Source organism: Papio anubis, chromosome 6 (genome assembly GCF_008728515.1).
Source record: "Papio anubis isolate 15944 chromosome 6, Panubis1.0, whole genome shotgun sequence".
Lineage (NCBI taxonomy): Eukaryota > Metazoa > Chordata > Mammalia > Primates > Cercopithecidae > Papio > Papio anubis.
Window position 1 is genome coordinate 138379213 of NC_044981.1, and position 26057 is coordinate 138405269.

At 36.9% G+C, this 26057-nt stretch overlaps 1 protein-coding gene across 5 annotated transcripts in view; it reads right to left on the reverse strand.

Moving 5' to 3' along the window:
• Positions 1 to 26057, reverse strand: part of NKAIN2 (sodium/potassium transporting ATPase interacting 2) — a 1050385-nt gene that overhangs the window by 30196 nt on the left and 994132 nt on the right. For all 5 annotated transcript variants that reach the window (XR_004184591.1, XR_004184593.1, XR_004184592.1 and 2 more), the window contains one exon: positions 396 to 456. Coding sequence is in view for 2 of the 5 variants with exons in the window: in XM_009206175.4 (XP_009204439.2) it covers positions 396 to 456 (61 nt within the window). In the remaining 3 variants the exon portion in view is untranslated. The remainder of the gene's footprint in view (positions 1 to 395; positions 457 to 26057) is intronic.

The window sequence follows — 26057 nt, forward strand, 5'->3', positions numbered from 1 at the left end:
TGGGGATTTGTAGTCTTGGGTGAAACTGGTTAGTTATCAATGCCTAATAAAGGGATCATAAAAAGAGAACGGTCAAGTCAGCCACATTTTAAAATCATTTCCATCTCCAATCTCCCCTCTCTGTTCCCTACTAGAATTTTTTATAAGAGGAAAGGATTTTTAAAAGCCCTTCAAAGAAAAGAAAGAAGTTATGTTTTCAAAATGGGTGCTTCTCCATTCTTCACTTTGCTGGATACCGTTATGATAAACACTTTGGTCTGATGGGCACAAAAGGCTTATTCTCCATTCTAATGCTGTGTTGTGGGATCTTGTCTGAGGACTAGGAAGGCTAGGTAGGAGGCAGTAAAGAAGATGCTTTGAATTTGAAAGAAACAGAATAGAGCTTTAATACTTACAGCTGTCCTCTTCTTCAGTTATACATTTCACAACATAACAGGCGTAGATGAAACCTGCCAGCTGAAACAAAACAGAGATGCTTTAGACATCAGACAAAGGCACCAAAACCAGACCTCACTGGGGAGTGACTTTTCAAAGTTAGGCAGTTTACAACCAGACTTAGGGCTCCAACATGGCTCATTGGACTGGATCTTGACTCCAGTGTGGACTCCTGATTCAAATGATGCTCATCTGTGTTGTAAATAAACATATCACTCTGTTTTTCTCCGACCTGTGTTTACGTGTAAGATTTGTTAATTGCCAAGCAATCTAAAACAAATTATTTTCAGTACAGAAAAAGACTTATGACGATTCACTAATGGATTAACATTTGCATTTGTGCCAATCAACTTCTAGTTTACTTTTCATTAGCTCAGTACCTAAGATTCTAAAACATAGACTCTCACAGACCATCAGAAAAATGCTTTGAGGGAAAAACATTAAGGTGATTCTGTGGTTTGTTGCATGGGCTCTTTGTAAGTAAGGAAGACTCAGATCTGTAACAGGAACCAGAGCATACTGAGTATGATTAAGACAATATGCTACAGAGAAGTAATGAGATGGACACCTATAAGTAGGGAGTATCATCAAAATGCATTGAATATGGCATTACACATATCACATTCTCTTTTCTGAAACACTACAAAAAGGTCTGTGTGCTTGTAAAGGAGCACAACAAAGTCATTTGACCTCTCTATTTTTTCAGATTGGGTGTTTTTGTATTCCTTCCTTCTAGTACAATATTTATTTACTCAATTTATGAACACTAATCAAAAGAAACAAATATAATTTCTGGATAAGTAGAAGACTATCTGTTTTCTTTTTTTGCAAATTGATCTAGTTTGGAGGAATCCTTAAAGGTATGTCCTTAAAACAGTGATGAAGATTATTCACAACAACGTTTCAGACAGACATTGATCTGGCTGAGGACCGACCCCACACAATAATATTTAGTGTGGGGAAGAAAACATTAGGAAAAGCTGCAGTCTTCAATCAGGAAGTGAAAGCACGGGAGAAAAAGGAACTACCGCGACAAGCCTAATGAAGTTGTTTTTCATTAGGTGACAGATAGTGATCTTCTGGAGGATGTGAGTGGAACATCTTAAGTCAAAGGCTACACTAATAGGTATTTAATGAGCGCAGAACTATTAGGAGACAAAGCGGTCTCTGGTGAAAAGAAACTTTCAAGTCCCTAATTTGGACTTGAGAGAGAAAACACATTCTGGCAGATTCTAGTTATCTTCCAAAAAGAACTGGCATAGGATAAAACAGCGGTCATTCCTGGACAATAGAGGAAGCAGCAGTGACCACATTTGGGGAGGCAGAGTTGAAGGAAAAAGACTTATGTAACACTTCATACACTTTTGTTTTTAGATCCTGGAGGAGAGGGAATGGATACTCTCGGCCCTCTGTACCCCCAACTGTAGTATCTGCACCAGTATACATCATAGAGAGTCAAAAATAAATACCACTGATGCTATATCAGAAGACTGAGTTTTCTTTTTAAGAAATATTTTAGAAAACTCATCAAATCAGCATGTTTCTCTTTGAATTATATGTTGCTATTGGCAATAAGATAGTGATAGTAAGAACCACTTCTTTATATAATAGAATCATCAAGGTCTTTGTTTTTATGGGACTTATTTTTAAAGTTCAGAGTACTAATTAAAAACCAATGTCTCCTATTTGGCTTTAGCAAAGATTTTGATTTATCCAAACTCAAATCACATAGTGATTTGAGGATTTCATGAGTACTGGAAAAATAGAGAGTATACTAACACATCTTGATCTTTCATCCACCAGGACCCATGAAGATGCTCTTTTTATGGAGTGAGCCAGTCCCATGGGTGCTTGACATTGGTACTTGGATCTGGCTGTGTCTAGGTAAAGAGCTTATGGGTGTGGTTAAATCTCCTTGGTATTGCTTATAGCTTCACTTCTTCCTCCACATTGAGTTCTTACTATATGTGGCTAAATGTTACAGGTTTATCAGTAGTTTTCCTCTTCTTTTCAGTGTTAAATGCTTATTAAATTATTTGTAAAGCAATTTGTCCTAATTACAAACTGTTTTAAAAAAATTCTTACTCATCACTTCATTTCTTTGAAATGAATATCTAGGTAATAAGCATCGATACATTCTGAGATTCATGGCCAATAAGTTTAAACTTCTCATTAAAGTGTCAGTAGATTCTTGATTATTAAGTGTACTCTCCCAGAATGCAGCTAAGGCACTGCATTCTGCTTACCAATGATCTTTTAATTATATTCATTTTCATTCTTTAACTATCTGGGGAGCTCCTTTGATATAAAAGTAAATCCTGCTGCATTTTTTACAAAAGCTTGCTGATTAAGAGAACTTTAGCTTTTAAATTGGTCACCTCTAACTACAAATGGAAATTTGTGTTCCCCAAATTAATCAAGATTCATAAACTCTGCTATCTTCCAATTTCCCTATACAGTACACATTTCTAATTTAATTTTACCTCCCCAGTGGCAATTTATAAAATTTACCTATAGAGAGGGGTTTCAAATTATTTCTAACAATTCTGAATGTCTCTGATATGGTTTGGCTGTGTTTCCAAATCTCATCTTGAATTGTAGTTCCCATAATCCCCAGGGGTTGTGGGAGGGACCCAGTGGCAGGTAACTGAATCATGGGAGAAGTTATCTTCATGCTGTTCTCATGATAGTGTGTGAGTTCTCAAAAGATCTGATGGTTTTATAATGAACTTTTCCCTCCTTTGCTTTCATTCTTCTCCTTGCTGCCACCATGTGAAGAAGGTCTTTGCTTCCCCTTCTGTCTTGATTGTAAATGTCCTGAGGCCTTCCCAGCCATGCTGAACTGTAAGTCAATTTAACTTCTTTCCTTTTTAAATTACCTAGTCTAGGGTATGTCTTTATGAGCAGTGTGAGAACAGAAGAATCCAATCTCCTGTAATATGCAACTCTGCTAATTGCTACCTGGGCTACAATGATGAACTAAAGCAGAGTTCTAGTCACCACTGACATTTTGGGTTTGGAATACTTTTTTATTGAGGCTGTTATGTGTTGTCAATGTTTAAACAATAACATCCTACAATCAAGACTGTCAACAATTGAGGCAATAAAAATATTTCTAGACATTGTCACATGTCCTCTAAAAGGCAAAATTTCTCCTGGTTAGAGCCGCTGTTTGAGATATAGTCCTAGCTTTAAGGAGTTTGCAATTTTGTAGCAGGTATATATATAACTGTAATTTGAAGTAGATTTAGGTAAATATTCAGAAAGAAGGAAGAAAATTGTACCTCTAATAAGTGACAACAAACAGTAGACTGGATACTTTCATGTGTTAGCCCATTAAGCCTCACAAACACCCTTGGAAAAGCATTATATATATTTTTGCAGATGACAGGCAAAATGGGATTTGCTTTTCCAGAGTGAGATTATCAAGCAGGAAAGATATGGGTTGTGTTTAGGTAAGAGGCAGTAGTTAAATCTGATGAGAGCTTGGCGACTTTATACTAGAGCAATGGAAATTAGAGCTGTGAAGACCAGATTAGGGTCATAAACAGTGGGCCTCCAGTGTGCCAAATTGCCAATGGAACTATGCCATTTTTCTATGAAAATTTTCTATGAAAATTTGTATAGTGTGCTGAAGGAGCACACCATACAAAAGTATAACATTTTTCATGGGCCCAAATCTTTCCTGATGCGATACTTGACTTCCTTTCTAGCCTCATTTCTCACCAGTCCTTGTCAGAACTGATGTCAGTAGAAAGCTGTTGGTAGCTTGCTGACATCTATCAGGTAGCTTTCCTTCTCTGTTCCTCAACTCATTTCCCCAGTCTGCCAACAAAGAATGCTAACGCCGTCTACCTCTTCCTTCCCCTCCCTACTCAGCCTTGCACCTCCAGTAATGAGTAATTCTAACTCATTCTTTTTTTGCATTTGTTTTTGAAAACAGAGTTCTGAGTTGCTAAGCTGGATATAAAGCTTTACACAGCAGTACTGCCTGCTTACTTCCCAGGTCTTCTTTTTTAATTTTTTATTTCACTTTTATTTTAAGTTCTAGGGTTCATATGTAGGTTTGTTATACAGGTAAAGTTGTGTCATGGGAGTTTGTTGTACAGATTATTTCATCTCCCAGGTATTAAGCTGGCCTTAAAGAATGAGTTAATACCCACCAGGAAAAACAACTAATGGATACTAACTCATTCTTTAAGGCTGAATAAAGGTGCTGTTTCCTCCAAGAACTGGTAATCCATTCTCAGAGTAGGTTGGTGCTTGGCACTTTTGAGATAGACCTTGAGAGGTGGGAGGGTTTGAAAGGGAATAAAGAGGGGAACAGAGAGATGGAGAGTACATCTTCCAAGCAGAGCTCAGACTAGAGCTGGAAAGAAATAGATACATTTAGGGAGGAGGAAGTGGCCCAGTTCAGAGAAGCTTGGGGTGTATAAAGGGAAGTAACGGGTCACAAAGCGGATAATAGAGGCTCATGTTGGTGGAGTAGATGTTAGTATCTGAAATTAAATGAAAATAATTTTATTTTGTTCCTTATGTGAAGATGCTTAGAATAATAATGGAAGGGATCTGTGGCACTATCTTAGGCAAACATACAATTATCTGCTAGTGAAAGAAACAAAATATTCTAGTGTTTCAGTCTTTGTCATTCAAAGCAGAGCTAAGTATAATTTTTTAAAATTTTTATTTATCTTTTCACCTTCATATATCTAATGTGATTTGTTCACTTCTAATTCACCTGATAAGGAATTACATATCATCTTGATATTATTACTGACTGGAAGGAAGTATTTTCTCTCTATAACTAAATCAGATTAAAATTCTTTTTTATATCCACAAACCAAATTATGATTGTATGTCTCAGAAATTCACTTAGAAGCTAATAGAAAAAATGAAACCAAAGCCTTTTGGTAAGTATTTTAAAAGATTTAATTGTTATAACTGAAAATATAGCAACCTTAGTGTTTAATCTATTACATTCTAGATTTCCGCTTCTGGGAAGTTGGAGTAATGGGAGGGATACCTTTCCCTATCTTTCCTATTAAATACAATTAAAAACCCTGAACATTATATATATAAAACAAACACAGGAAGACTGTTGCAGACCAACTATGGTCTTTGGTACTCAAGAAAGTACATGAGGGTGAATTCCATTATTAGTATTACTATTATTATTATTATTATTATTTCATATACACCAGACTTACTTGGAGCTGAAGAAGCCTATAACTCTGAAATGCCAACAGGTACAGATTTTTTAAAAGCCCCAGTAAACGCTTGCTGTCTCTAGCCAAAAGACCAGGGAAAAGGGAAAACGCAGCCTACCAAGACAGAAAGTTTTACAATGATAGTACCTCTTTGTTTCAGCCAACATCATAGAAAACAAAACAAAACAAAACAAAAACACAAAAATTGTAGCCCCACTCCCCAACCACAGCAACAAAGAGTGGGGAGCCAAGACTTCCCCACTGCCTCATGGGTAATCCAGACTTTTAGCCTCACTCTCCAGTAACGAGGCAGACGCTCTCTTTTCTCCACTGGGGTGTTGTCAGTGGAAGCTTAGTAGAAGATGAGGACTTTTACCAATGCCCAGCAGTACTGAGGCCTATTGGCCACCCCCGTGGCATCAGTGAAAGCCACCTTGGAGCAGTAATAAGGCTCTTGCCAGATATAGAGGTATCACTGAGAGGCTAGTGGGGAGCAGGACCTTCCACAGCTTCCCAGACTTAATGAAAAGCCCTTCCCACGTTGAGTCTCAATGGAGGCTAAGTGGGAACCCTGGACTTCTATCCCCACTTGGCAGAAATAAGTCAGCATCCCTCCTTCTCCTATCAAAACAGCATCAGAGGAAGCAACTAAAATGAAAGGTTTAATTAAGATTTAGGGTCTCATAGCATAATACCCAAAATGTCCATGTTTCAATTAAAAATTACTAAAAATACCAACAATGAGGATGTCCTCAAACTGAGTGAAAGGACAGCCAATGTAACCTAACCACAGAAGTGATAGAGATGTTAAGATTTTCTGGCAAATATTTTAGAGTAGACATCGCAAAAATACTCCAATAAGCAATTACAAACATGCTTGAAATAAATTAAAAAATTAGAAGGTCTCAGCAAAGACACAGAATAGTGAGGAAGAACCAAACTGAAAATTTAGAACTGAAAAATGTAGAGAACACAGAGGAAAGAATCAGTGAACTTGAAGACTGAACAATAGAAATTACCTAAACTAAGCAACAGAGACAAAGTAAACTGGAAAACATGCACAGAGTCTCAGGAACTCATGGAAATATCAAAAGACCTAACTTTTTTCTCCCCCCACTGCAGTCCTGAAAGGAAAGGAGAAAGAGATCAGCGCTGAAAAAGCCTTCAAAGAAATAATGACTGAAAACTTCTGAAATTTGGCAAAGGACATAAACTTACTAATTCAAAAAGCTTAGTGAACCGCAAACAGTATAAATCTAAAGAAATTCACGCCACAATGCATGACAGTCAAACTTAGGAAAGCCAAAAACAAATATCTTGAAAGCAGAAACAGGGAAACGTTTATGTACAGCCATTCTGGAAAACAGTTTGGAGGTTTCTTTACAAACTAAACATGCAACTACCATATGATCTAGCAATTGTACTCCTGCCCAGGAGTGCAATTTTGTCTCAGAGAAATAAAAACGTGTTCCAACAAAAACCTGTACACTAATATGTATAACATCGCTATTCATAATAGGCCCAAAGTGGATGCAACCCCAATGTTGTTCTGTGGGTTAATAGTTAAACAAACTGTGGTACATCCATACCATGAAATATTATTCAGCAAGAAAAAGGAACGGATGACTGATACATGCAACAACCTGCATGAATCTCCATAGAATTGAGGTTTGTGAAAAAAGCCAACTCAAAAAGGTTGTATGTTATGTGATGTGATTCTAGTTATAGAACATTCTTGACATAATAAAATTGTAGAAATAGAGAACAGGTTGGTGGTTGACGGGGACTAAGGAGGGTGGGTTATGAAGGAAGTGAATGTGGCCATAAAAGGCAATGTATGGGATCTCTGTGGCGACAAAACTTTCTGTGTCTTGACTGTATCAATATCCAGATCCTAAAAGTGAAGCTGTACTGATTTTTGCAATGTATTACTATTTGGAGAAACTGGGTAAAGTGTACACAGAATCTTTCATTTTATTTCATATAATTGCATGTGATCCATATTTATCTCACAATAAAAAGTTTACTTGAAAAATACTACATTTTAGGGTACTTTTATTTATGTTTAAAAACCTCCATATTATAATTTATAAATTATAAGTATATCTAAACCAAGTAGATTGTTTTCTTAAATATATCTAAACCAAGTAGCTTGTTTTCTTAAGTACAAAAACACATTTTAATTTTGTGCCTTTATGCCAACATGATTAGAAATGAGGAGTAGCAACATGACTTTTGTATCCACAATTATCTCACATTCCACATAAATTGGTTGTATGTTTTATTTAAATTAAATAATCTAATTTTATTCTGAATTCATAATTCATAGGCTCTAAGCCCATGCTTTTTGTAATAGGAATTTGAACAGAAGGATATTATGCACACACAAAGTATAATTTTAAGTTGCAGCTGATTTTTACTTGCTCTTTTTCATCTTATTCCATCTACATAATCTGAGATTGCTTCAGCAAAAGATTCAAATGTGATTACATCAGCATTATTAATGAAGGTCTTTATATGAAGTATTTTATTATGTGGGCTAGTATATCATCTCTATTGTTTACCAGATGATTCTTATCTCATACTAATCCACTGGCTGGACTATTGTGGAGCACACTGCAAATTTTCTCTGCTACGAATAATCCAGGTGCAGTTATCAACCCACAATAATACATGGAGGATTGCCTCCAGGGCTATTGTGAATGTTCACAGCCTACTGGGTCAGAAAAGCTTTTCAGAGGATCAGAAACATATCTTAATACCAGCCTTTAGGTATTCTGCTGCATCATCAAGCATGACTGTATTAAACACTTTTTAAAAGATTAAATAAAACCAGACATACATGCAAACTTATATTATCTACTTTAAGTTGGGAAATAGACTGAACTAAATGACAACACTGGTTTACCCAATCATTCCTGTTATGAAATAGTCTCTGGAGACTGGTAGATTTCTTCAGTCCAAACTTATCAAAAAGTTACCCTAGTTCAAAGGAGTCTGGTGTATTAGTAAACTGGGCAGAGCAGAAGAAATTCAGGCAGGACAAAAGATGGCTAATAATATTCAAATGTCATCATGGTTAATACCTCTCTCAGGGTTTAAATATGAGATTCATTTTTAAAAATGTATTGAGAGCAGTAGTTCAACCATTCTATACATGTGCCGGTTGGGAGATGATCAAAGAAATGGCTAATCTAGTGCAATAGAACTGCCATGAAATTGCCTTCTGGTTTCGAGATAAGAGCCATAGGGGAGTCCTTAACCAAAACTATTCATTGAAAATAATTGGGAAATGTAAAAAGCAACTATCAATAATACCATACTATTTTAATGGTAAAGCTAAGTTTAAGATTGTATGTTTGTAATGTGTGAAAGGAATTCTGATTTATTCATAATGAATCATTTGAAGCAGAAAGTACAACTTTAAATATTCTGTAAAATGTACACAATTAATACTGTCCTACAGAATTTTGGAACAAAATCACTACATAGTTCTTTGGGGAGCAAGTGGTACAAGTAGCATAATTTTTGCTCAGAGATAATAGGGTACCAATAGCAAAATTAACTGTAAAAAAGGTAAGGTATTTGTAAAAACAAATTAGCCTGTATTGGATATTCTCTAACATTAGTAGACAAGGCTAAAGAAGGATCCTTGTATTTCATTGGAGGGAGTATGCTGCCCCAGTGATGGCAATGGGAATACAAGGCCAGATTTCTCTGTAGAGACTAGTAGAGAAGATTATTTGTATTAAAATACTTAGTTGCAAAAATAACTGGCATTAAATAGGTGCGTTTGGAAAACGAAAGGGGCTAAAACTATGTTAACATTTCCTTCTTTTTAGAGGTACTATATTGGAAGATAAGGAAAGTGTGGAATATACAATGCAGCTGAGACTTCAGCACATATCCAATGATCAAAAATAATGCACTGATTAATATTATATAAAAATGATGTCAGTAGTACTCTCACTGCACTAAAAAAGAAAAAGTGAAACACAATGGAAACATCAGGACAAACCAGCTAGAGAGAAAAATGACTTTAAAATGTTATTATAAACTCAGATGTATTATTAGGGTTTTGAAAATATAGTTAAGTAGGAACCTTAGAGCAATTGGTCCCTTTCCCATGACATTTGTGGGAATAAGCTTTATGCTTATGAAAAGGTATTTTATGCAGCACCCAATAAAGCGTGCCTCTGAAGCAAAATACTTGTTGCAGTATGTGGCAAGGAAGATGAATGGGAGTGAAGACAGGAAAAGAAAAAGAACCCTCCTGAGGAATAAGATGTGGATTGGGGAAGACACAAATTTGAAGACCAGTTTTTTCCCCAAAGCAATTTTAAAAAGGCACGATACTGAATCGAAGTGTCACTTAAAAGGCCCATCAAGTCTATCCATGTGTAGCAGTATAATCTAGTTGGATTGAATAACTTTGGAGTCAGAACTTGGCTATAATTGGTGTTCTTCAGTGACCCTTTCTTCCTTTCCATCTGAGTTACCTTCTTTTCAGTATAAATCTTAGATTGTCTTCTTTCTACATAGCTCATAGCCAATGCTATGAGAAATATTCTTGGTTACTCTAGAGAATGCTGGAATACTCTAGAGAAGGGTGGAACAGAATGTCATAAACCTCAGAATGAAGGGATTTCATTAATTACTAGCAATACCATTATTACCAATTGAGAATATATAACCTAGGACAAATTGCAATTGTATTTCTGTGCATTACTTTTTTGTTTTTAGTGCTTAAACCTCAAAATCATCTAACCAACCCTCACATCCTGGTAACAGCTGGGAGGTAGAAAAGGAAATGCCAGTGATTACTATTTAAAGTAATATCTGCCATTACTATTCACTATATTCTGGGCATGTGGTAACATCTTTACAGCCATTCTGCTATCCATTCTTTCCAAAATGAAGGAGACAATTTCTGTCATCATCTATTATGTTTAAATGAAAAAACAGAGGCTTAGAGAAGTTAGATAGTGCTGTCCCAAGATTCAGACATAATGAGAAGACTTGATTCATGCCTACGGACCCTAAATCCTATGCTTCTCATTTTCACACAGTCTTCTTAGTTTATCCAAAAGGCAAAACTGACAATACTCTCAAGCAAAGAGAACATAAGATTCTAAAAATCAGAGTGAATTCACATTCACTTAAAAAAAAAAAAAAGTTAAAATTAAGTTCACCTAGTTTTCCAAGTTGGAAATCTGGATACAGAAGATACTGCTGAGCTTTGAATTAGCAGAGCTTGGAAATCATCAAGAAACAAAGTGGCTACCAGATAAACCACAGAGGAGTTTAATACTACTTGTGGGAAACCTGGAACATGTAGGAGAACGCATGTGCTCCTCCCACTCGTTTAATTACCATTTCAGTGGTTCTGACTCATCATGATTTTATAGTTCTCTGAATTGCTTACACATGCTTCTACACACCAGCGTGGGCTTCTTATATTAGACATATATTGGTGAGCCACTAATTATCTTCAGTTTACTGCTGGTGAGCAAGGTGAGCCTCGCATTAGCTGGAGAGTCAGATGGAGGGATGGTTCTAAGAGCTTGAAAATCTAAACATAGCTCTTTTTGCTCATAAGATAAAGACATGATAGCAAAGTATCGAAGCACATTCATGATTTGGCTCAAGCCTATGCTTTCAGTCCCAACACTTGTGGCTCCCCTTTACTCTTCCATATTAAATCTCCGGCAGTTCCTCTACTATATATGCCATGCTGTTTGATATCTTTGTGTTTTTGAATAAGGCATTTCTCTGTCCGACAGACATTTATTACCATATAGTGAATGACTACATGAAACATGAGCTACTTCAAGGTTACTCCTCAGGGAAATATTTTCTAAACATCAAAAAGCACAGATTGGCATTCCTCACTCTCTGTGCTCTTATAGCACCCTGTCCAATATCTATATTGCACAACTTAATTCATTTTTGCATATTAATTCTTAAACTGGACTATCAGCATTCTCTAGAGTAACCAAGAATATTTCTACTACCCCAGAAAGTTCCTTCTTGGCCTTTCATCCTCACCACTCTCCCAACCCTTACACCACCCACCAGACCACACCTGTTCTAATTTTGATAAACATAGAATACTTTTGCTGGGTCTTGAACTTCATACAATAGAATCTTATTGCTTGGTGTCTGGCTTCTTTCACTGAGCATAATATAATATTTTTAAGATTAATCCAAGCTACTGCATCTATCAGTAATTCATTGTTTTATTTCCAACTGGCATTCTACAAGTATGTGAATATAATTTTATCAGCTAACTTTTGATACATAACACACAAAACCAAAATTTAGTGGCTTAAAGTAACATCCATTCATTTCTGCTCATTGTTTTTTGGGTCAACATTTTGGATTGAGTTCAGCTGGGCAGTTCTTTTGCTGAATTTGGTTGGGCTCACTCATGCATTTGTGATTGACTGTAAATTAGCTAGGTAGCACTTTTTTTCTGGGGCTTGGCTTATTGTTAGGTGGGGGTGATGAAGTCAAATAAATGGACCACATATTTGTGGTCTCACATATCTAATCATTCATCAGAACAATCTGGTCTTGTTCACACTGGTGTGGCAGGTTTAAAGAGCAATAATAGTAAGGTGCACTTCTCAGGTCTCTGTATTATGTTTGCTATCATCTCAATGTCAAAATCAGTTGGAGGCCATTATAGCAAAACTCTTCCATGATGCCACAATTTATTTACTTACTCATCTGCTAAAGGACATTAGGCTCTCAAGGATTAACTAGTTTTTATTTTCAGTTACTTCCAATCTTATATCTTGAATCAACTCATTTAAATAATTTTGCTTTAGGATTTTATGATTACATAATGACAGGAGGACTTCCTTCCCTCCCTTCCCTCCTTCCCTCCCTCCTTCCTTCCTTCCTTCCTTCCTTCCCTTCCTTCCTTCCTTCCTTCCTTCCTTCCTTCCTTCCTTCCTTCCTTCCTTCCTTCCTTCCTTCCTCCCTCCCTCCCTCCCTCCCTCCCCCCCCCTTCTGCCTTCCTTTCTCTCTCTCTCTCTGTCTCTCTCTCTTTCTCTTTCTCTCTCTCTTTCCTTGTTGGAGTCAGGCTCTGTCACCCAGGCTGGAATGCAGTGGCACAATCTCGGCTCACTGCAACTCCGTCTCTGGGGCTCAACTCTGCCTCTGGGGCTCAACTGATTCTCTCACATCTCAAAACCTCCCAGGTATCTGGGATTACAAGCCTGCGCCACCATGCCTGGCTAACTTTTGTATAATTTTTTAGTAGAGACAAAGTTTCGCCATGTTGGCCAGGCTGGTCTTAAGTTCCTGACAATATATTTCATCCAGTTTATGGGCCCAAGATGAAGATAAAAAAAAAATCATAACTATGAATGCACTGAGCTCCCAAGAGAAGCAAAAAATGTATTAATTCTCCTCATTTGTAAATGTTCATCGGTTTTTGACTCTATTCAGCCACTCCTACAAGAAGGAAGGTAGTCTTTCATATCTTTTTTTCTTCCTAGTATATGTATTAATTGGCTCAAGTGGTTTCTGATTTTTTCTTTTTTTTTCTTTAAGTAGGCAGAGGTTGAGAACAGTTAGCTAATTTAGAGATTTTTTGCAGTCAACTTCTAAAAGAGAAGTTTAAATATGGGGATTGGAATTGCTTCTCTTACTACTCAAATTTTAAAAGTCCTTTAAGAGTTATTCACCTATTCTTTATTAGTAAATATCACTCATATTTCTGAACTTGAATTTTCCTTATATTTATATCAAACTAATTCTATCCAGATCATCAGTTCTTACTTTCTCTTTTAAATTATTATATCATTAACATTTTCTCATTATACACTTGCCAAAAAACATCAAGGAGAATACAACATTGATGACTCTATTAAAGAAACAGAAGAGTAGGAGAAGAAAAATAATTTGATAATTTGTCAAATATCAAAAGGGAGACTGTTGAGAATTGCCCCGATGCAGAGCTTTTTTTTTTTTTTTTTTGAAGTATTATCTAAAAATTTCTATCAAGTGCTGTAAGAACCATGTTTTCATTCCTTAAACTTGGCATTTTAGTATCTCCATTGACTTGTAGTTTTTTTTCCCTTAACTTCTGGGAAATATGCTTTCCATTCCATTATATTTCTGAGTATATTTGAAAAGATACAAAGGCATGAGCTTGTTATAACCACAGCATCAGAGCTCGGAGGAGAGCAAGCTGTTTGTATTTTTTTCTTGTCTTTAAAGATGCCATCATTATCACTTGTTCTCCCAGAAAAGTGAAGTTTGATGACAATCTGTTTATCTCCTCACTGTACCTTAATGACTTCAAAATTGTTGAAACCTCATTACTGGATGTCATGTCTGTGTATGTGTGTGTGTATGTGTGTGTGTGTGTGTGTGTGTGCGCGCGCGCGCGCGCGTGCCTGCGAATGTGAGTTGTAATAAAGCAAGAAATACTGAGTATGAAATGACATTGTGCCGATTTTTATGGTCTTTTATGAAGGATGGCTGAATTCTATAATTAGCCCCAGTCTGCTTCTGCAGGTCAATTTTCTAAAATTAGACAATGTAAGAGAAATTTTTTATACCTCACTTCTTCCCTCCACTATGAAAGGTCCTCAGCTAGAATTTATTTGTGACTATGATTCCTTCTAAATCCCTTTCTTTAGATAATTCTGACTCCCAATGACTTGTAACTTCACTATTCCAAGTTATAGATAATTTTCAACCTTCACAGCTGCCTAAAAGGCAGGCAGACTTTGCTGTTCCTCATCTCTGATGAATGTATTCAATCTGAGAATATTAGTGAATAATAATAATTAACATTAGTATAGTACTCATTCTGTGCTAAGCACTGTTTATGCATAAATTCTTACTCCTCACAATCACTTTATGAGATAGGAATAATTATTATATTCTCTTTATAGATGAGGAATTGGGGGCATAGAGAAGTTAAAAGGCTTCTTCAAAGTCACCTACTAATAGGTAGTGGAGCTGAGATTCAAACCCAGGGTGACTGACTCCAGAATCCATGTTCTTAACCACTACTGTCTGCCAGTCAAGCTCAGGATGTAAAAGGCTATATTCTCCCTGGCATCCATGGGCGACAGCTCTTTAGAATATACGCTTCATAGACTGAAAGTTCTTCCTTTATATGTAGCTGATCAGGAAAGTAAACATAAATAAATACACAAAAGCGTAACTGTCCATCTGCACTTTAATATTATTTATTTATTAAAAACCTGAATTATAGAGAATAAATTCTCATATTTAAATCTTTAGAAAATACTAAAAAATCTGATCACAGGACCATATATTACCTTGAATATATTTTATTTTAAAGAGGTAAAAATTTTAGGTTGAAACCAACTATTTCTCTTTATTAATGATAATATAAACCATTAATCTAAATTGCATATCTATAACTTAAACCATTAATCTAAATTGCATATCTATAACTAAGATAAAATATGCTATGACTAAGATGAATATAGACACTCAGCAATAGAAAAATGAGACCTTTTAATTCTGCTAAATGTAAGTAATTGATAAAAGACTACTTGGCACAAAAATACATGAATAATTGTCAATTTAGAATGTCTATAATTTGAAGCATAATACTCCAGCAATTGTTAAAGAAAAAAACAGTAGAAACTATACTTTTATCTCTTAGAAAACACTGTATACAAGAAAGATGTGATGAAAATTAAGGTGTACAATAAGGGGGTTCAAGTTATATTGAAGTGGAAGTGTGGATGAATACAAGACTATAGCAGAAACAAAATGCACCACCCTACCCTCAAGAGCTTTAGCTATTTGTAAGGCAAAGGCATCCTACCCTCTCACCTCCCAAACACATACACATATCACATGCTATTTGGAATTAGGTGGACTACAGACTGGAATGATGATGCACTTCCTCACGACCTTTTTGTGGCCATGGTTCCTGTCCTTGATCTTCTAAAGCAGTGTATCGAGTGATTGGAGTGTGAACGAAAATGAGAGGTGAAGGGATCCACTTCCTACTCTGAGTTCTTCTAGTCTAGAATTTCTGCTCTTTTCAAACTCAAAAGTCAGTCTCAAGCAAGGTATTGTCAGCAAAAAGCCAGTGTGGGGTACAATAAACCCAAGGTCTATTCAGTGCTAAACTGTTGAGTAGAAATATAAAGTTCATAGTCATGAAAAATGTCCAGGGAGGCTTAATGAATAACCAAGCTAAATTAGTTTTAATCATTGCTTACAGGATGGACAGTATGAACACAGATCACTACATATTTTTTCAGAACAAAAACTCCTCTAATCCAAACTGCAATTGGATTTAGGAGGCAAAGGTTTGCTTTCGTTTCTGCCAGAGCTGCCAGCCTCAGGGAAAAGGAGCCGTGTACTGAAGCTGGCACAGGAGTGGGGTACTTCCACATTACCAGATCCTCTTATGCTGTACCGTGACAAACTTTTATTGCTGCCCTTGGCTTTGATCCTTTGGATCCTTTGGATACTATTGGTATTGCAGTAGCTTGACTTCTCTAAAAGAACAGAAATGTTCAGGATAGTAAAAGAAAAAAAATCATTATTTCAATTAAACCAGTGTCAAGAGGGTTCTGAAGCTGTCCAGTGCAGTAAACCTGACTGATAGTTTGGCTCCTCTGCAGTGTTATCATAACTAAGACGGTAGGGTCACTGATCACATAGAGTGCAAGCTTGATGTTGCAGGCATTTTCCCATTTCACAGATAATGTTCTCTTTATAGTCACATGCAGTTACAATTCACTTTTACATGATAAATTGCAAAGTTTTACTTATATATGACTATGTCCTATTCGAAGAGTTTTTGAAAGAAAACGAAATGGGATTAAATAAACAGAAATATTGTAATGTTCTGTGGAGGTCAAAATCTCCTATATAATTAATTCAGAACTTGAATATACTACTTGGAGACGACTTCAATTTATAATGTAGGTTTTGTTGTTGTTTTTGTTGTTGTTGTTGTTTTTAAAGCTGTCCTGTATCAACTTCTTAAGAAAAACCATTAATTCAATGAATGAAAACAGAAAGTCCTTTGAGGAGACTAAAGGCTGGCTTCATCCCAAGAAAGCTGCAAAAGAAGTTCAGAATGGTTTGGCCCAATCGGCCTCCGGAAAAAGTGGCAGATGCAAAACTCACTTCTGAGTTCCACATTTGCCTGTCTCAAATATCGTCTGAATATCTGCTTTTTCCCTCACTCCCAGTCTAATGAATACTCAATAGTTCAAAAGCCTGTTGTTAAAGGAAATGAAGCATTGTCCTTCCATGGAAGTAAAAAATGTGTTCAAATTATTTGATTATCAAATATTGACTGTGCCTCTTCCATACCCTATGTCCAAGTGTTGTGAGAGCACAGATGGTTTAGAGGTCAGGAAATTAAACCGTTCTCTTCTCTTCTCTCTAGAATTGGAGAGTTTATTTTTAAAAAAATCATTACATTCATTGACAGTATCTTTGGTGCTTGTATCTTTGGACAACAATAGTCAAAGCTTGCAGTCCAAAGCTGTCCAAAGATACTGTCAAAGATACAAGATGCTGACAGTATCTTTTTTTTTTTTTTGAGATGAAGTTTCACTCTTCTTGTCCATGCTGGGGTGCAATGGTGTGATCTCAGCTCACTGCAACCTCCACCTCCCGGGTTCAAGCAATTCTCCTGCCTCAGCCTCACAAGTAGCTGGGATTACAGGTGCACACCAGCATGCCCAGATAACTTTAGCATTTTTAGTAGAGACAGGGTTTCATCATGTTGGCCAGACGGGTCTCGAACTTCAAACCTTGGGTGATCTGCCTGCCTCAGCCTCCCAAAGTGCTCGAATTACAGGCGTGAGCCACTGCGCCCAGCCAAGGTGTTGACAGTATCTTTGGACATACTTGTGTGTCTGACTGCCCACCAGACATCTCCCCTCAGAAGTCTTAGTAGACATTTCAAACTTACTATGTGTAAACTACACTCCTGGTCTTCTCCCTAATACCTTACTATACCTAACTGTACCCACAGCTGTTCTGTTTCAGGTAATGACAATGGCATCCTTCCAGATGTTAAGTCCCAAGCTTGTGGACTCATCCTTGACTCTTCTTTTTCTGACATTATAGAACCAATCTGTCAGAAAATACTGTAAGATTTGCCTTCAAGGTATACTCAGAGTCTGACCATTTTTAACCATCTGCAGTGCTCTCTCTCAGGTCCAAGTTGCCATTTCTTTCACCTAGATCACTACAATAGCCTCCTAACTCATCTCCCCACTTGCAACAATTCAGCTTTACTCATAGTCTACTTGTAGCACAGCAGCCAGCCTGATTATCTAAGAATGTAAGTCTGATTCTGTCACTCTTTTGTTCAAAATCTTCCATGACTCTCCAATCTACTCCCAGTAAAGGCCAGTGTCATTACAGAGGCTTCCAAATGTGACATAATGTGTCTCCCCATTACCTCTTTGACTCAATCTCCTCCCCTTGTTCTCTTACTCACTGTTCTCTAGCTATCATGAGCTTCCTTATTATTACTTGAAAATACAAGCCCATGGCGGCTTTTAGGCATGAAATATTCTCTCAGTATCTCTTTCAACTCTTGTTCAAATGTCACTTCAGTGAGGTTTACTTTGATCACTCTATTTTAAATTGCACCTTTCTTGGCACTCACACTACTTCTAACCCCACTCTATTATTTTTTCCATAGTAATTTAATCTGATACATGAAAAAGTCCTTTTTATTGTGTTTCTGAAGCTAATGTGGTTAACCTGGGTAATTTTGGCACTAATAATCTGGATAGAAATTGATGGGTCTAGTCCCTCTTCGAGAAACTGAATATAACTTGTAATTTTTACCTGGTATTCTACTTAGAAAAATTCTCCCAAATTTTTCCCGCTCTCAAATTTACCTCCATCGCTATCCAGCCTGCAGGCCTTTAAACCCATCTCCAAGGGTAAAGACTTTAACCTCTGAGCCATAGCTGATCTTTCATTCTGGTCCGAATGTTGTGTCCTTCTGTTTCTTTTCTTCATCAGTTACCTTTTTTCCCATTCTACCATTCCTTTCCCCTCAGAAAAAAAGAAATGCAAATCTTAAAAGGACCTCCAGTTACCCCACCACCACTCCCACCTCTTCTCTCTCCCTCCTCTTTCTCCTTCCCATTTGCTGCCTGGCTTGTTGAAGGGTTAGTCTACGCTTTCTGTCATGTGTCTTTTATTCCACAATCCAGAGTGATTAGGCCTCCACTTTCTCTTCTATCTTAAAATGGTTCTCACTAGGAGGATGTCCAATGACATTCAGGATACTAAATCCACAGAAAGTGTTCAGACTTGACTTGACTTGGCTTGGCCAATTTCCAACACCACTAAAAAGCCTCTGGAGTCTTGAAGTTCTCACATCCCTCAGCCTTAGTAGCAATAGTCTCTTCTGTTTTTTTCTCCCATCTACTTATGAATTTTAGTCTTATTTTTGTTTTTCTTTTTTTCTTTCTTTTAGATTCAGGGGATATGTGTGCTTGTTTGTTACATGCCTATATTGCCTACTAGTAGGGATTGGGCTTTTAGTGCACCTATTACTCAAAGAGTAAACATTATACCTGATACATGATTTTTCAACCTTTGCTCCTCTCTTATCCTTCCTGCTTTTGGATACCACAGTGTCTGAGGTTTTACATTAACAGAACTTTAAGTAATTGTGATCCCTAAGTTGTCTCCTAAGCCCTCTTCGCTTCTTCCTTTACCTATTTCTCTATTCGTTCCACAACTTTCACTGTATATGGACTTAGCCTCCTGGAAGTCATTGGAGATCATTTTAGTGAGATCAGTAATTAACACAGAGGAGGTGAGGAAGCCGGATTGCTCTAAGTTATGAAATGAAAAGCATGTGAAAAGCAAGTGTAAAATAATCCTTTAAAATCCTGGCTGCAAATGGGAAGGAGATTCCCCAAATCCACATGTGCTGCTGAGATCTCCCTTCAGTGCTCCAGGCTCTAATGTGCAGCTGCCCCCTGGGCATCTTCACTTGGAAAAACTCTGTGTGTCTCAAACTCATCATGTACAGCACAGAGTCCGCTTCCCCCTCAGCTCTGGCCCTCCTCTCTTGCTCTCCGTCACAGGGAATGGCACCATTGACTATTTCATTGGATTATCCTGAATCTCAGAGGTCATCATTGACAGTGTCTACATCTATACTTCCACCTACCAAGCCCCAAGTTTCTACAACTAACACTATAAACTCAATTATTTCCTTTCCAACCTCATTGCCATGGCCTCAGTCTGGCAGAGTGTATGGTAAGAGGTTGCCAATTCATTTTTCAAAATGCTTCTGAGTGATCTTTCGAAAAATGCAATTCTATTATGCCATTATTCTTTAAATAATATCTTTCTCACTTTTTCACGACAAAATTCATATTATTTTACCTGGCATATGTGGCATTTTCAAAATTTGCCTCCTGACTGTCACACACATTATATTTCTGTTGCACTGTATGTTCTAGTCTCATTGAGCTGCTTATAGTATTCATAAATGCCATTGTCTCTAGCAACTCCTCTAACATCTAACAGCCCTTGCCCCTGTTGTTGCATGAAGGAGAACCACTGCATTCACCTAGAGAACTCTTCTGGTTTGCTCAGAACTCAGCTTAAGTGTCACCTCCTCAGTTTTTGCTGGGTGTTTTAACTCTATGAAATAAACTCTTTTTTAAAAAAATTTGGATTCAGATTTCATTAATTTCAAAATTCATTCATGCTCAATATAGAAAAAGTAGAAAGAGAAAAAGAGAAATTACTCATAATTCTGCCATTTACTTAATCTCTGTTAATACACTATAATCTACATATAAAAACACAATTTTGTGAAAAAGTTAAATCCCATTGTATTATAAATGCTGCTTAAATCTACTGTTGTCCCTTAGCAAAATATCATGTTACAATGACAATAATGGAACTCTCAATCATTTTTTGTAATGCTTACATGTATTTCCTTATATTGATACAACAAAATTCACTCAATCTCCTATTTTCAGATAGCTTCAAATTTTTCTATAAAAGACATATCCTAGGAAAACATACCTGTTGCTTCAATTACCATTTTTTTTGAGGGCATATTATTCCAGATGGAATTGCTGGGTCATGGACACTTCAAAACATTTCATATATTATGCAAAATGTTTCTTAATTCTTCTATAAACAGTATGAATCTCTGTGTTAAACATAGCCTAAACTAAACAAGACATATCCACAACACTTTTTGGTCTGCTTCAAAGGTACAGATTCTCTAAAATGTATTATGGTGAAGAAACTGTCTTAGGCAATACACTTATTTTTGTTAGCTCTCGTTGGGATTAGGAGTAAGGACTTTTGGACTGGTTAAGACACTCATGGAATTAGGATATGCAGGGAAATCTCATAGGAGGTTCTGAGAAGCTTTATAAACACAAACTTGCAATTACCAGTAGCTGTTAATTAATGGTGAGGTCAGCTCTTCCTAGATTTCCTCTTACTCTCTTTACAATTTTCTGCTTTTCCTGATATGGCAAAGGAAGATGAACTGTGCATGTGGTTTTTTTTGGGTATTATTTTAGTTATAGGGATCATACAGTGTATGCTTGGAAAGAAAGCTCTCATGAGGGCAGCAGATAGAAAACAAGTAAGAATCACTGGGCTAGTGCGAAAGTACCTGTCACTCCTCTGGAGCCTTAATAGTATTTTAAGTGGCCTCTGGTGCACTTAAAACAGTCAGATCATAAGAAGTGAAATAATGAATCAGAGCGTGGTTAACAAGAGAAGGCAGACTTCAGGTAGTAAAAAGAAAAGGCGAAAAAACTAAAATAAGAGAATAGAGTAAATTAAAATGTGTACATTACATAATGAAATCTTGAAATAGATGACATGCAGAGGCAGTTAAAATAAAAGATATTGTCAACCTAAAAGAGACAGACAAATTCCTTAATATCTCTCTCCAGGAAGCCAAATTCTCTGGGGAAATGGAAATGGGATTTGAAGATGTTTTTCAGCACATTGTACCTAGATACACAGTAAGAATTTTGCTAAGAGATTAGTGAAGTTTTATCACCTCCCTTTTCAGAAAGGCTGAAATGAGTGTAAGGGTGTGAATGGAGACTAACAGACAGGAAACGGAAAATTCCCAAGGGGAAGACTGTTTGACATGAGGGAAACCAAGTCCAGTAGGAAAAGGGCTGGAGTTGCATCTAGGAACGGGTGATACCAAAAACATATTGCAAGATTTAGTCAGGCAGTTTTAAATTTAAAACGTGATGTTTTCATATTTTTAAAGTAACGTTTAGTTGGTTAATGTTTTCCTTTTCTCTTGTTAAAGCCAATATGTACTCTATTTTCTCTAACCCCTATTGAAGCTGACTGCTCTCATTTGAGGGAGCTATTGAAGTGCTGACAGACTCTGTCTCTAGAGAGGGCCACTACCTGCCTGCAACCAAGTCGAAGATAATAAAGGAAAAGAGATTAACTCTTGAATTTCCAGAAGAAGGTGTGACATATGAAATGATGCACACTATTCCTCCCTCTTCCACATTCCTCTACCTAAAACAAGAATGTCAATCTAGAGCGTGCTACAGGGACCTAAAAATGATCTTCTCAAGTTATAAATCTTCATGTTAGGTTTAGGATTAAGGGCTTGCTTTTTAAAAGCAAATAGGTCTTGAAGTTGCCAGGTAAACCCATCAATCACTTGTAATGAATCCAGCAAACTCAAATGTAGTGAATGCATTTTAATTCCTTTACTGACTGATGTGCCTCTACTAGAACAGTAAGTAAGAGGAATCAGTAAAATGAAGGAGCGTATCTTTGAGGTGCATTGCTTGAAACAGGGAAAACAATCTTCCTCGTGAGGAGACATGGAGAATTATGAGTTCTTTTATAATCTTTCAAAGTTAATCTAGTTGATATTTCCACTCTACAGATGAATAAAAGAAATCCCAGTAAACAGGCATGCAAAAACTATCATTCCTCCCTGTCTGAATTCTTCATTAATAAGAGGAACTACAGAAACAGAGGGTGGGGGGTGCAGGAACAAAAACACATACAGTATGTGTGAGTTCTGTTCTGTGGAATTATTTTAGTACTAAACATTCAAAACATTGCTTCCCTTGTTTTGTCTTTGGGGAATGCTGCAGAATGGTTTAATCATCTGGCTTTGGTTCTGACTGCCTAGGGCATCTGTAGCCTTTCTTATCATTAAGTCTCACCGAGTGTCACCTTTCCCAGACAACTATAGGATCAGGATAAGAAAAATTGTTTCTTTATGCTGTAGATCTAACAAAACCACAGGCTGCTCATAGCCCACCAAATGAATGGCTAGCATTTAAAATCGACCTGAATTAAATGAAGCAGTTGATTATAAATGCTAGACACTCAATTTAGAAACTGTGGCTTAAAGAAAGAAACAACATGTGACTATAGATTGTTCATTCTGCACGAGAGGAAAAATGTGATGTTATGACCAGAATAAAGTATTTTCTGAGGGGTGAATGAATTCCAATGATTGTGGTGACCCAAAACAGCTTTGTAAATGTGACACTATAAAGTGGGTATTTAAATGGTGTTTCCATCAATATTTCTGTCCCTGGAAAGAAACACAACCCCGGAACAGGCAAAGTATAAATTTCTCTTTCATATATTTTACTATAGTATATAAATTACTAAAATACTGCTGGTAAGATGGAGAAAATCAAACAAATGTTTTTTTTTTTTCCCCAAGGTACAAAAATTTTGAATGTATGAATTAAACAATTCCTATGAATAATTAGACAATTCCTATATCTAGGAAATGCTTGAGAGTATGTTTTTGGTGACTGATGTCTGTTTATAGCTACATCAATAGTGTTGTACATACAGGTTATGATATTGCATTTTTAGCTTAGGAAACTCTGTAAGATTAGGATGGTGTGATTCGTTATTTTTCTGATAATGAAGGTTAGGTGCCTGAGCTCTCAAATAGCAGAAGGATCTTTCACAGAATGGCCAGTGAGTGCTGCTGAGATGACAGATTAGATTGATGTTTTGCTGTAGAGGTAAGAACTTAGCTGAGATGGCTGTTCAGCACTCTCAGAGGAAAAATTCATTATATTTCCACACTGATAGAAGTGGAGAGCTTGTACATGGTTTCCTTTGCAATAAGGTTGGATATAGAAGCTTAATAAAAATTTAAATGGTTCCATCCTGGTTTGTTACATTCAATACTTTCGCACGTTGTAGTAATATACCATCTGCAAATTATATAAATTTACATAGTTTATTAAGACATCTCCTTGAATCAAAATGATTAGTGTTTTAAATGTTTTGGACTCTTTCCTATCTCTAGAATGAGGATGTAAACATTCTGTTTATTTTACTTTTAATGGTCTTTCAATAATTAACATGACTTTAGCTTTAATTTAATTATTAAATTATAAATTTAATATAATTTAACATAATTTTAATATAAAGCCATTGTCACATGATATGATGTAAAATATCAAAAGTCAGGTAAATATGTTAGGAATCTGCTGTGTGCTGTGCATAGCATCATGTGCTGAAATGTAGTGGTGCCAGAAGAGAAATCTGTTCTCCCAGAGACTGTACTTTAGTGGGAGGCACCAGACGAAAATAAAAGTAAAAAATGAATGGGCTGATAAATAAATGGGCAAGTGCAGTGTGGATCAGCTAAAACGGAAGCAGAAAACCACAGCCTTATTGGCCTCAGCATGGATGCAGGACCACCAGAGTGTTGAAAGGAGAGAACAACAGTGAAAGATATCAAGATCTGCTTATAAAATTTTCTCAAATCCTTGTCTGACTCCTGACTGCATATGTGCTTATGAGGTCCCGAAGTGTCCAGGAAGAAAAAAAATAACTGAAGGCTATAAAGAGCTGAGCAGATATTTTAACTGAAGAGATAAGAAAGTCTGGAGTTTAAGACCTGCCAAGCTAATTTAAAGCTTGGTAAATATTCAGACTTCCCCATCTTAAGAGTAAAGGTAGCGGCCTAGGACTAAGAGATTTTCTCAGGATTAGGAGGCAAAACAAAATAGTCCCACTTTCATAAAGAAGAAAACCAAACCTCTACAAATTTATAGTTATCTGCCAGTCATTTAAAACTTTTTGGTGAAAAATAACTCAACTTTCAGGGAAAATTAATAAAATCCCAAGATTTCACAAAATATTATTTATAGTATCTAGTAGAAATCAGAAATTGCTAGGCATAGGACGAAATAGAAAAGCTAAGAAAGACAAAAATAGGGCCAGGTGTGGTGGCTCATGCCTGTAATCCCAGCACTTTGAGAGGCTGAAGTGGGCAGATCACGACGTCAGGAGTTTGAAACCAGCCTGGCCAACGTGGTGAAACCCTATCTCCACTAAAAATACAAAAAATTAGCAGGGCGTGGTGGCGGATGCCTGTAATCCCAGGTACTTGGGAGGCGGAGGCAGGAGAATTGCTTGAACCAGGGAGGCGGGGGTTGCAGTGAGCCAAGATGGCGCCGCTGCACTCCAGCCTGGGAAAGAAGAGCAAAACTACGTTTAAAAAAAAAAAAAAAAAAAAAAAAAGGCCGCTCAAAGGAGGAAAATACTCAAAGATCTCTCAATCACTCAGTCATCTCAAAAGTCTCCTCAGTCATCTGTGATTTCAATTGCTTTGCCTAAAATTTTTAAACTCTTCATTCTGTTATAATTCTTTGGATTCAGAAGACTCCATAGAGAGAGTGAGTTTAGGGAAAGCATATACTCAAGAGCCTAGCTTTCCTTCGTGCTAATATTCTATCATGCCAGAAACTGTGTCAGCAGGTATGTAAGCAAACAGTGACTATCTGTGCTTTTGCAGACTCTCCAATCTGGGCCATGTGTTTTCTGAGTATGAAATCCCTTGCAGGGGTTGGGGAAACGGAGCACTAAGGGTCAGCAAGAAGCTTTCATCTGAAACGTAAAGGAATGATGAGGTTTTACACAAAATACAACAATGATTTTGTGAGTAGGCAACAGAGAGGGTGTGTGGGAGGGACAAGTGGCTGGGAATTTTTAAGTTTCAGAGGAAGGTGGTGTTTGTGAGCTGGTCTGAGTGCCACACCCTGAGGACTTCTTATCCGTGTACCCACTCTTACAAGGCAACCATAGGTCCTCTTCCTCTCATTTTGGATTCAGGACCCAGAAAGTAGAATTCATCTCGACAGTCTCAAAAGTCCTAAGAGGCACTTTAAACAAGTGTCTTAGAGAACACTTTATAGTCTCCTATAAGTCTAGAGCTTGAGTTTGCAGCCGTCTCCTCATGGAAAGGTAGTACCTTGGTGCCAATATGAAATCAACTGAAAGCTCAGTTATTACACTTAGTGTGTTTTATAAAATAAAGACCCATTGTCTTAGTTGTGTCTTGTGAAACATTCTGATGGGGAAAGAAAAAGCCAAGGTGAAATGTAGAATGCAAAACAT